Below are 12610 nucleotides of genomic sequence, written 5' to 3'. Positions count from 1 at the left end.
CCTTTTACATCCCTGCTGGGAAGCTACTAGAGCAATGTATAAAACATTCAATTTGCAAATACCTGGAGGATGAGTGGTGATCACCAGCACCCAGCATGGATTTACCAAGAACAAATCATGCCAAACCAGCTTGATTTCCTTCTTTGACAAGGTAACTGATTTGGTGGATAGGGGGAATGCGGTAGATATAATATACCTGTACTTTAGCAAGGCTTTTGACACAGTCCCATGTGACATTCTCATTAGTAAGCTGGAGAAATGTGTATTAAATGGATACATAATTGTTTAAACAACCATAATGAATAACTAATAATGGAATGATGTCGGATTGGAGGGAGGTCTCCACTGGGGTTCCACAGGGATCTGTTCTGGGTTCTGTGTTGTTTAAAATCTTTATTAATGACCTGGATGTAGGTATAGCGAGCATACTGATCAAATTTGCAGATGACACCAAGGTAGGGGAGATTGCCAACACTTTGGAGGATAGAGCTAAAATTTCAAAAGGATTTTGATAAATTGGAGAACTGGGCTATCGACAACAAAATGAAATTCCACAAAGACAAATGTAAGGTGCTACATTTAGGAAAGAAAAGCCAAATGCACAAATACAGAATGGGGGATAACTGGCTTGGCAGCAGCACTGCTGAGAAGGATCTGGGAGGTGTGCTGGATCACAACCTCAACATGAGTCAGCAATGCAATGCTGTGGCAAAAAAAACAAATGCAATTTTAGGTTGCATTAACAAAGCATGCAAGTCATGGGAGGTGATAGTACCACTCTACTTGGCACTGGTTAGGCCTCAGCTGGAGGATTGTGTCCAATTTTGGTCACCGCAGTATAGAAAGGAGAAAAATTGGAAAGGATCCAGAGGTGAGGGACAAAGATGACCAAAGGGATGGAATGCAAGCCATACAAGCAAAGGCTGAAGGAACTGGCAATGTTTAGTTTGGAAAAATGGAGATTAAGAGGGGACATGATAGCTGTCTTCATATATTTGAAAGACTGCCATAAAAAGATGGAGAAAATTTGTTATCTCTTGCCACAGAGGGCAGGACAAGAGGCAATGGGTTCAAACTACAGCACAGCAGATATAGATGAAATCTCAGGAAAAACTTGAACTGTAAGAACAATAGGACAATGGAACAAACTGCTTAGGGAAGTTGTGGAAGTGCCTTCACTGGAGGTTTTCAAAAGAAGGCTAGATAGCCATCTGTTTAGCCATAACAAATCCTGCATCTTGGCTAGATGACTCTTGTGTTTCTAACCCTGTGGTTCTATGATTCTATCTCTCAACCCCCCTGTATCTCCGTCTTTGTTGAATTGTATCTACACCCTTTCCTGTGCCTCTCAATATCCCTTCCCCATTGTTGTTTTTATGGCTTAAAGCTTCTGTCTGCCATCCAATATTGCACTCTGCTGTCTTGCAGTACAGCAGAAACTGCTTGTAGTAAACTCTGCTTGAATAAAGCTTTGTTTCATAGAGTTCTGTGGCATTGTCCTTGTAGGAGGGTATTGTCCTTAATTCCATATTTCGTCTCCTATTGTGTTGAAAGTTCAGAATTGTCCCTGGGAAATCTGAACAGGCTGGAAGATTAGGACTCTCTGTTTCTGGGGGGAGTAGATTAATTGAGCTCTACTGACTGGACGAGTTTTTTTCTATGTTATGAAAATAAACTCCATGAAGGAATGTGATCCTAATCCTATTAAGAGGAAGAGCACTGGCCTCTCCTCCAGTGGAGGGTGGGTGTGTGCGTGCGCGTACGCTAAGTTAGCTCCAGCGAGTGCCTCCTAAAAGCCCCGTCTGCGGCTCTGTCTCTGGGGCAAAGAGAGAGAATGTGGACACGTCAGATGTAGGCTGTCATGCCATCTAGTCCTCCCTGGCCTTTCTTTGATAAGTATCTCATTAAAGCCTAACTAGTGCTGCTGTGTTCTCTGGCTTCCCTATCAAAATTGTGCAGCTCCAGGAAATGTACATGAGCCAGCATTTGAACCAAGCCCCTGCTCTAATCAGGCCATTGTTTTATGTGTGCAGAAGCAGAGTGTGAAAGCTGGTGGGCCTCCTGCCATGGAACCTACACACAGTTGGGTGTGGAAGGCACAGCCCTGTCTGTCGGGAGGCATGAATGTGGGTAAAGAGAGAAGGAAACAGGAGACGGGGAGGAGGGAGAGAAACAAAAGTTAGAGGAGGAAAGGGAGGAAAGAGGGCAAAGGAGCAGCAGTGGCCCTAAGAAGGGGAGATTTCCACTGAGTGGTGTCAAATGTAAAAAACAATAACAAAAAACCACCCTGTTACTTACTGCATATGGCCAGATTCTCCCCAGATCTCTGTGAGGCTGCCTGGGGACCCCTGGTGAGACCCAGACCCTCCCAGTGACTGCTGGCAGGGAGATCCGACAGGCACTGAGGAAAGCTGAAATCCTAAACTCCAGCCCACGGACTGTATTTAAAAGTGGAAATGGGCCCACTAGTTGGACATTTCTGTACTTGAACCTGTCCTAATAGACCCTCCAAACCCTCCTGCCGTGCATAGGCGGGGATCTACTCCATCTTTCTCAGGAGACCGGTTCCTATAACCTCTAGGTTTGTCAGGACTAGGATGATCTCCGAGGTTTGACTGCACATGGGCTAACGAACAATGCCTGGGACTGGCACAGGTCAGCCTGGGCTGTTACAGGCCACCATGGCCCTGTGCAGTAAGGAGGCAAGGCAGATCCCTTGGGCCCGTAGCAAGGGGTGCCAGGTCTGTGCAGTAATGCTCCTAGGCTGAGGTTTTCAAAGACCTCTGGAAATCTATCTTAAATGGTAACAAGGCTGTGAATTCTTTCAATTTTTGTTCTTTAAAAAACAGAAGCCCCCAATTCTGGTGCATGCTATATGCAGCTGCCCAAATGCCCATCCCCCTCACTTGCCAGTCTGTCCTCGTCTCCTTTTCTCCAATCCCATTGCTGGCTTCTACCCTCCTTTTCAGGTCACATCCAAGCCACTCATCCTCCCCTTCACAGCTCAACACAGCTGTGACATGGCCACATCCCTGCTCTCCTTGCCTCCTGCCCCTCCTCTTTCACTCCTGCCTAGCCATTTCTGGCATCTCCCAGCTAAACAGTCACAAGGGCTGCCCTCTCCTGCTTTTAACCCCCAAAGACCCACTTCCCCATGCCTTTTGAGGTGGATCGGGGTATCAACCTGTCGCATCCTACGTACTTCACTGTTTACAGCCACTGTGATCCTGGGTTGAGAAATGTTGTACAGAGTCCAGACCCAGAATGACCTTCCCTTGCTGAGCTGGAAACCCAAGAAATACGGCTTTAGAATCCCAACTCATGAAATACAAGTAGGTAGAATATGCTGGTTGCTTTTGAGTGTACCATCAACTATCTCTTTGGGTTTAGTGGTGCCCAGGAGGCAGGGTTTTATTTGGAGAGGAAGCGTTTGAAGCTGGCAAGGGTGTCAGGAAATGGAATAAATCAGAGGCAGCATTCTGGTCGTATGATGACTAGCTCAGACCATTCACTGAAGACCACAGGTTGAGTGAGTGAACAGTGCTGCAGTGTGTCTATGGACTCTCCTCCCCCTCCCACCTCTGGGTGGAGTGTCTTCCTTTGAAAAGCTCTGAGCTCGAGGGTGGCTGCTCAGAGTGAGTCAGGAAGGTTGGAAATCACTGACTGCCAGCTGGACTGCTGTAAGTAGACTGCTGATAACTGCCATGTATTTCTTGTATGTATCGCTTCTTAGCGTCACGCAGGACTGGAAGATTCATGGCTTGGGAATGGCACAGAAACGGTGTCTTTTGTGGTTATGACTTGTCGACAGTTCAGTTTCTCTTCTTCTCTAGGTTTGCTTTCAGGGCTTTCATTACAGTTTGGCATCAGCTTTAAATCCTGAAACTTTTGCTACCTGTTCTGGGGAATGTAGAGATTAGCTGGCTTTAGTTTGTGAACTACTGAATGCTGTCCTTGCTAGTAAATCAACCCTGTCGGGAGACCCATTGACCACATAGTAGTCCCTCAAATCAGGAACACTGTCCCACCTGTGTTGCAAGATGGAACCATCTGGGGACTGATGTGGTAACTGTGCCCCCTCCCAACATGGCTGATACATGTATTGTCACGAGGACCTCTGAACAACAAACACTATTCCAGGAATAGAGTAAATAACCCTCATACAAGAGAAACCTGTTAGGTGTTTTGCAAGGGTCCCATTCTTCTGGGCAGTAGCCAAGGAAATGGATGGCTTTTTTTCCTTTGAATAGCTGAGGTGTGAAAAGCTACACAACTCTATTGTGTGGAGCATGTTTAAGTGCTGTGGGAGTTGATTATTTTTTGGTTATGCCCCGTGGTTATGTGGTGATGGGTATTAATTTCAAAGGGGACTCAGTGTACTGGAATCCGCGTAGCTGTCTGGCTTGGCAAGAAGGGCTCCATTTGCCCACTAGGAGTCTTCGGGTTTGTCCATGCTGCGGTGGGAGGTGTGGCTGCGGCACGTGGAGACGTACCCAGTCCAGCTCTGGTGCCAAGAGTAGTGAAGATGCAGCAGCACAGTCTTTAGTATGGGATTTACAAGCCTGCCAGGGACCCTAGGTAGCGACTTGAGTGGCTGGCCTGGGCTGAAGCCTGTGCTGTTAGGGCTTCGCTGCTGTTGGTATTCGCACTAGCTAGGTCAAAGTGAGCTGGGGTGCGTCCGCGTGGGCTGCAGTCACACCTCTAAGTGTACACCGGGGCAGGCAAACTTTTTGGCCCGAGGGCCACATCAGGTTTCCAAAATTGTATGGATGGCCGGTTAGGGGTGGCTGTGTCTCCCCAAACAGCCAGGCATGGCCTGGCCCCCGCCTCCTATCTTCCCCAACCCCCCTGCTTCTCACCCCCTGACAGCTCCCCCGGGACTCCTGTCCCATCCAACGCCTCTGTCCCCTGACAGCCCCCTCGGGACTCCTGCCCAATCCACTGCCCCCTGCCTCCCCATCCAACCCCCTTCCTCTCATTCCTGACTGCCTCCCCCCCGGGACCCTTGCCCCATCCAACCCCCCCTGTTCCCCGTCCTCTGACCACCCCGCCCCCTGACCACCACCCCCAACTCCCCTGCCCTCTATCCAACCCCCGCTACCCCCTTACCGCGCTGCCTGGAGCACCCGAGGCTGGTGGGCTATGGCTGCGCCGCCCAGAGCACTGGGTCAGGCCGCAGCTCTGCAACTCCACTGCCCGGCCCCCCGGAGCATTGCGCTGGTGGCGCAGCTGAGGCTGCGGGGGAGGGGGAAGAGCAGGGGAGGGGCCAGGGACTAGCCTCCCGGGCCAGGAGCTCAGGGGCCGGGCAGGAGGGTCCCGCAGGCCAGATGTGGCTCGCGGGCCATAGTTTGCCCACCTCTGGTGTAAACAGACCCTTAGACCAGGCTGAGTGCTTCCTCTTCAGCATTTGTCTGGATCCCTCCCACAGTCTAGACCTTTCATGACCTGTAGTGTCTCTGGGATGTGTGAAAGACTGGCTGCTACTGGAGAGCTTAGCCCAGAGAGGTCTGAGCAACAGGACTGGCTGTCTCTAGGGAAGAGCCGCAATAGACCGTCCTTTACATAGGCCTCCTCAAAGCACCTCGTTCTTTTTAACTGGCCCTTGCAGATCCCCTGGGAAGCAGGGTGCATCAGGATCCCTGTGGTCCAACCAGTGCTTGTCTTGCATCTTCTGAGAGCAAGCCAAGAGGTGGCCAGTCTTCCTTCAGTCGCTCTCTATCATTCTCAGTAATACTCTGCTACTCCAGTCCCAGGGCTTCACAGAGTGACCCCACCTGCATCTGCATTGTCTGCATGTTCTGAGAATTGGTTCGGCTCATGGATGGGTGGGGTCGGTGGGTGGGAACTGAGGTGGGGTGTCTGGCCCAAAGCGATGGAGGGAATTGGTGTCTGGAGTTGGGATTAGAGCTCAGGATCTGGTTCATCGTTCCCAGTCCTGTGTGTAAGTCCTGGTCTGCTTCTCTTAATGTCTTGATGGGCCTTCAAATGGAAGGCACTGCCCCTGTATAGAGAGCTGGCCCCAGAACTAAACTGTGATGTGAAAGGGGCAGTAAAACAAGATGCTGAGGAAATTTATCCCTTAACCTATTCTTCCCTTCCCCACTTTTCCTCCTTACCCAGTAGGATACTGTTGAGGATGCAGGTGAACCCACTGCATGTGCACATGTCCTAGAAGTGCTGTGTAGACAGTGAACCTGTCCAGATCTCAGTAGTCGCTATGGAATTTTATCTCCTTCCCTGAGAGCAGTAACAAGTGCTAGAGCAGGCAGCAGTGCAGTCCAGAGAGCAAACCTCCCATTCGCATAAAAATACCTGCCGCTGACTGCTGGGTCTGTGCTCCGAACTGAACCTATTTAAAGCTTTTGCCATAATAGGAGCTAGTGTCTGGCCCCAGTTAGACTATGGCTTTGTAAAAGCCGTGCTCCTTGCAGGATATGCAGCTCCTCGCCTGGCAGCCAGCTTGTTACTCTGGATTGCTCTTGCTTCCTTAAGACTTGTTACAGACCCACTGATTTACTAGAGCTGCTTCTCCAAACCATCTGTTCCCACAATGAGCTGGGGAGAGTGAACATCCTTGATTGTAACTTCAGTCGATTAGTGCTCTCACTATGCAGCCAGGCTGACTTTTTCCCTGCTCTCCAAGGGGGTGACTCTTATTTTTAAATGGTTTTTCCATGTATTGATTCCCTTTGCACAATGGCTTGAGCTGTCTTACCCATTTACACCATTACCTTACTTTCAGAGCTCATAAAATATCTTACTACACTTGGCAAATAGCTGTAGAGATCTTCGGGGTGTGTGCGAGGCAGGGGGAAGAGCAGTGGTCCTCGTTCCTTAGGCAGGTAGGTGTGGGGGCTTCGTGTGAACATCACCAAGGGCAGTATTAGACAACTCAGACTTGAAAAAACAAAACCAATCCCCCGCCCACCAAACAGCACAACAGAACCAAACCCCACCTTCTCACTCAAATATTTCACTGTCGTTTTGTTAAGGTAGTTAGCTTTTTCTGAATGCTCCTCCCACTGCTGACATCCTCTGCAGCCCCAGCAACCCAAGACAAAGAGTAAATCATTAAAATCTAAAAAATAATCCCTACCGCCCCACAGGCTTTTACCCGAAAAGGAAGAAGAGCCGAGACTCCCTGGAGTCTGCTAGGGGCTTGGCTATTGCTGTTGATTTTACAGGTCTCCGTATGCTAGGGAGAAGGATGGCAGTTTAAAACTCTAAGACAGAGGGATAGTTGTTCAATTTGGACACTGGTGCATCCAGGAAAAAGCCATTGAAGACATCAGTGGGGGAATGAAGGCAGTTTTCTGTGGGGTTTTTTTTTTTCATATTATCCTACTGTGGGAAGGGAGGGGTGGCAGAATGCACAAAATCCTCAAACTCTGGAAACATCACTTAATTATTTAGCTTAAAGGGGTTCTCAAACTGGGGGTCGGGACCCCTCAGGGGGTCACAAGGTTATTACATGGGGGGTCCATGAGCTGTAAACTTCCACCCCAAACCCCGCTTTGCTCCAGCATTTATAATGGTGTTAATTATATTAAAAAGTGTTTTTAATTTATTAGGGGGGTCGCAGTCAGAGGCTTGCTATGTGAAAGGGGTCACCATTAAAAAAGTTTGAGCGTTACTGGATGAGCTAACTCCAGCCTGCATCAGATTCTGGTGTGCTTATCTCAGCCTCCCCCTTCCACATCCCAACCACCGACTGTGAAAGCTGGGTTTCAGAGTAGCAGCCGTGTTAGTCTGTATTCACAAAAAGAAAAGGAGTATTTGTGGCACCTTAGAGACTAACAAATTTATTTGAGCATAAGTTTTCTTTCGTGAGCTACAGCTCACTTCATCGGATCGATGAAGTGAGCTGTAGCTCACGAAAGAAAGCTTATGCTCAAATAAATTTGTTAGTCTCTAAGGTGCCACAAGTACTCCTTTTCTTAAAGTTGGGTTGTTTCCTGAACACCATTGCTCCTGTATTGAGGACCTTTCTCCATCTCTTCTGCACACAACACTCCCCTTCCTACTGTCTCCTGTAGCTTGTGGCTTTAGGAGGGTTGAGGTGGGTTTTCATTTCATTGGGTTTTTTAAAATTGGATCCTTTTGTTGTGAATAGAATCCTAGACCATAAAGGACCTAGAGCACAGTCTGTAGTAGTCAATAGGGCTACCTAGCACATCTCTCCAAGGGGAACAGAGCAATGCTTTTCAGCTTTGTGAAGCACTGGGAGAAACTTCAGGACTGGTGCTAAGTGACTTAACTAAGGCCACGCAGCAAATTGGTGTTAGAGCTGGGAAGAGAGCCCAGGTCTCCTGAGTCCCAGTCTATTTGAGGTACTGTGCTTATGCCCAAGGCCCTGGTTGCTCTGCAGTGCCCATGCAGCATGTCTCTTGCATGACCTAATATACAGGGCTGTGTAGTTGTTTGCCCCTTTGCTTGGGAAGGAGAGATTTGAAGCTTAGGGGTGTGTGTTTGTGTGTGTGTTTCCTCCACTCTGGTTCTTTGGCTTTGAAATTTTACAGTTGTATGTGCATGTAGATGAGGCAATAGGCACTTCTAATGCATTGAACAAATAAACACTGAGCCCGCCTGTAATGCTTGCTCCCAGGCGAGAGCGCTGAGGATACAGTAGTGACTTTCTTCTGCTATTTGCACTAGCCCTTAATATTCCCTTAATTTGCTCACAGTCTGATCATGCCTGTGTGGCCTCTGTACTCCTCATGCCAAACCCTTGGGTTTGAACAGTAAGTATGGAAAGAGCGATTCTTTCTCCCCTCTCCACCCAGTAGATTACATTAGCTGTATCATTCACTTCAATGTCTGATATGAGGTATAAATTGTCCCCTTCTCTATATCTCTCTGCCTCACCCGACACTCCAGCTCCTTTCTTCATCTCCTCTAACCCTTAATCCCTTTCTGCCTTTGCTCTTTTACTCTGCAGAGCATTTTGAGATCAGCTCCTGTGACAGGCACCTCACCCCAGGGAGAGGGAGAAACCATGACCACCATTAACCATTTATTTGCTCTCCCCTTGTTCTAAAGTGCCTGTCCAGACCCACTTGATTTGCAGTAAACAGATTTAATGGATTTGGATTTGCAGCCTTCTGTATGTTTTTCTCTCTCTCACGTTATGTCTAAAGTAATTAGAGGGGAGAGGTGAAGAACGAAAGTTTGTGGAAATGAGACTGGCTTGCCTGGGGCTGCTTCAGACCTTTCCATCAGCAGTAACTCTTGTCCCAAACTAATGCAATTTTTGGATAGACCTGTTCCCAATCAAATGCATGGCTGCCAATTAGGAGAACTGTGAGTCTGATCCTTTGATAGATGCAATGAAAATGGGGCTTGGGAGCAATTAGATTCTGAAGCAACAGAAGTCAGCTTTTGCATGTTTGATGTCTGGAGTTTAGAGGAGACTTTTTCACTTAATGAGTTAAAAATTATCCTTTCTTCCCTGCTGCATGTTTTCTCAATTGGATCGTAGGCTCTTCAGGGTAGTGACTTTGCCACCCACTAGAGAGTTGCAAAGATATTAAAGAAATTAACCTAATGGAAACACACCTCATTGGAAATTGAGCATTTGCTTTGAGTTCTGTGTACAGAGCTTGAGGGAGGATGGTATGTCCCAGGCTATGAGCCACATCTCTCGGACAGTAGTTCTTGGGGTGCGGCTTGTTGGAGGCCTGACTTTTTCTTTGTGGACAATAGAAACTGCCTTCTGTTTGGGGAAGTGTTTCCTGTGACTCTTGCCCTAACGTCCATTATTCCATCTTTCTTCAAGGCTCCCACTGTCCTGCGTGCGCCATCATTGACAAGTCTGCAGTAAAGATGTCCAGCCACCACACAAACCATGTGATGAACAGCTCCATGGAATCAACCTCTGAGCATTATCATCTGACCTCGGAACATCATCACCCTACAACATCACCGGGGCACAATCATGGAGAAGGGATGATGATGATGGTAAGTGAAGTCCAGAAAAGTACGCATCATCCAGAGCTTAATCTGAGCTCGGTTTCCAAAGTCCAAAGACTTTTGCCTCCCTGAACAGGTGGCTCTTTGTAGCCAGGAGTCAGAATCAGTTTTCTAAAATGCTTATTTATTAACGTTTAGCTGCAGGGAGGGCATGACTTAATAGCACTAAATCCATTCACCCAGTTGCTGAGCTCACTTCCTGAGGGGTGTTTCTCTACAAGGATTCTTTAAATTCTCTGATATTGCTGCTTGCCCCAAATGTGCTGTTCTGTCTTCAGTGGCAGCTGCTAACATGCATGAATATCTGTCCTGCCCTGGTTTGTGTCGGAGCTGGGAGAGGCGACAGAGGCAGTTTTCCCAGAGGACATTCTGCCATAAGAAATGTGTTCAAGAATTGGGCTCCTTTTATTGCAAACTGTGCTTCCCTTGCAGAAAGCCAGGTAGCCTGCATGCTTGGCACCCTACCTTTTGTGAGCAAAAGACATGCTCCTAGTGTTTCTGGAAGGGCCTCTCTAGCCATTTGCTGGGATAGCTGCTCAGAGTCATTTAGACCAAAGAACGTGTGGTCTTTCCTTACTGGGATTTTCCTATAGAAAAAAGGAAATGAATAGAACAGTGGTTCTCAAACTTTTGTACTTGTGACCCCTTTCATATAACAAGCCTCTGAGTGCGACCCCTCCCTTATAAATTAAAAACACTTTTTTATATATTTAACACCATTATAAATGCTGGAGCAAAGTGGGATTTGTGGTGGAGGCTCACAGCTCGCGACCCCCCATGTAAGAACCGCACGACCCCCTGAGGGTCCTGACCGCCAGTTTGAGAATCCCTGAAATAGAACTCTTCATCTGAGCTCTTAGCAAGAACATTAACGGGCTCTGTAAAGAACACTCACTGTAATAAATGAGAGCAGGATCTAAGTTATGATTGACTCAAAGTAACCAACCCCATTCCTTAACTCACTGAGTTCAGGACAGTGCCATGCTGAGCGTGCAGTATCTTGGTGGGTGCCAGTTGTGTGTCAGTCGCCATGTTGTTTCCTCTACTGATTGGGGGAGGGCATAGGAGCTCTCTTGCCAGCAGAGGGAGACAGAAACTTTCCCTCTAATACACCCTAGCTGCCTGTCTCCATTGTTCTCCTTTCACCACAGGTGGAAATACCTTTCTGACTGACTCCACTAGCTTTCTGGTATTTGTACTGCTTTTTCCCAGTACAAACTGTTCCTCCCCCTAGGACTGAGAGTTGTGTCTTTGCACCCATTTTCATACTAAATGTTATGTGGCAGCCACTGCAGATGCTGCTCTCATAAGTGGAGCCTGCATACTATGGCCCATTGGAGATAGGGGCCATTCCACTCACTTGGCATTTGCTGCTGTCCAGTTTGCCATGTGGAATGAGATGAGTGGCTTCCCTCCCTGCTAATACAGCTTCCCGAATCCTGCTGGTACCAGCCCAGACACTCACCCTGCATTTCTGGTGGGCTGGTGGAGTCAGGACTCTTTTTTCTGTGAAGCTCTCTCATCTATACTGTAGAGTGTGTGCAGGTTTTCGCTAAATCTTTATGATTCATGGTAACTGCTGAATGCAAGCAGTTGGCCAGCACCTTCTGGAGAGGAGTAACATGCTGCAGCTTTGCTTAGTGTCTGTCCCCATTTGCTAATTAGGAGAAGTTATACACATTAAGGGATGTTGGAGGAAAAATCCGACTAGGGCTCAAGAAACTGTATATGCCAATGGCAGGGATTCTCCCATTGGCGCAGGTAATCCACCTCCCCAAGAGGTGGTAGCTAGGAATTCTTCTGTCAACCTAACACTGTCTGCACTGAGAATTAGGTCAGCTTCACTACGCTGCCTGGGGTGTAGATTTTTCACCCCCCTGAGTGATGTAGTTATGCTGACCTAATTTTCTAGTGTAGACCAGTCTTAACTTCTTTGCAGATTCCATACACAACAGCAAACATCTCCTTATTTTTCAGCCTTTTATAAAAGTTATGATGTGTGTGAGATGAATTCAGAACTTGTCTAGATCATGTGTAAATAGCAGGACTCTTCAGAATTAGAGAATCAAAAGCGTTGGGTCAGCGACTGCTGGGATGGTTCAGCAGGAAGCCTTTTAGTTAGAATATTTCCCTATTGAAAATAAGAGGCTGTGTGCCAATAGGGAAAATAACACCGGGAAAGCAGAGGCCTGAAATGTACAGGTAACCATGCAGTGAGCTCTCCAGGTCGTTAACAGCCACCTGTGTTTCAGACTTTACAAAGCTTCCTCTCCACCCCTCCAGTTAAACCAGCTGATAATGCAGCTGCTATGTGCCTCTGGGCTACCTGGGTAGCCTCGCAGAGCAAAGAACAAGCATCTCAGTAGAAGATTTATTTTTTGTATACGCCTTTCCTTTTGAAACAAATTTTATCAGCTCCATATTTTGCCAGTCCTCTTAAAGCTGAGGAATTTCTCTGAGGCTTTGTCTACACAACCGCCCATATCGGCAAAACTTATATCACTCAAGGGTGCGAATATTCCACCGCCCAAAGCAACATAAATTACACTGACAAAAACACCAGTGTGCATGGTGCTAGGTCAGCTTCTGCTGCCTGCAGGGGTGGTATTTCTGTGCCGAAGCGAGAGCTCTCTCCCGTTAG

General features: G+C 47.7%; 1 protein-coding gene across 4 annotated transcripts in view; it reads left to right on the top strand.

The window, feature by feature from the left end:
• Window positions 1-12610, top strand: part of SLC31A1 (solute carrier family 31 member 1) — a 58369-nt gene that overhangs the window by 31979 nt on the left and 13780 nt on the right. For 3 of the 4 annotated variants that reach the window (XM_077835533.1, XM_077835530.1, XM_077835531.1), the window contains one exon: window positions 9776-9957. In XM_077835533.1, the coding sequence (XP_077691659.1) occupies window positions 9823-9957 (135 nt within the window). In that variant the 5' untranslated portion in view covers window positions 9776-9822. Of the gene's footprint in view, window positions 1-65; window positions 152-9775; window positions 9958-12610 lie in introns of those variants that run through there. The other variant, XM_077835532.1, reaches the window with a different exon arrangement.

Source organism: Eretmochelys imbricata, chromosome 16, assembly GCF_965152235.1.
Source record: "Eretmochelys imbricata isolate rEreImb1 chromosome 16, rEreImb1.hap1, whole genome shotgun sequence".
NCBI classification, from domain to species: Eukaryota; Metazoa; Chordata; order Testudines; family Cheloniidae; genus Eretmochelys; species Eretmochelys imbricata.
The sequence above is the reverse complement of the archived record's forward strand: the minus strand, read 5'-3'. Positions and strand labels throughout refer to the sequence as shown.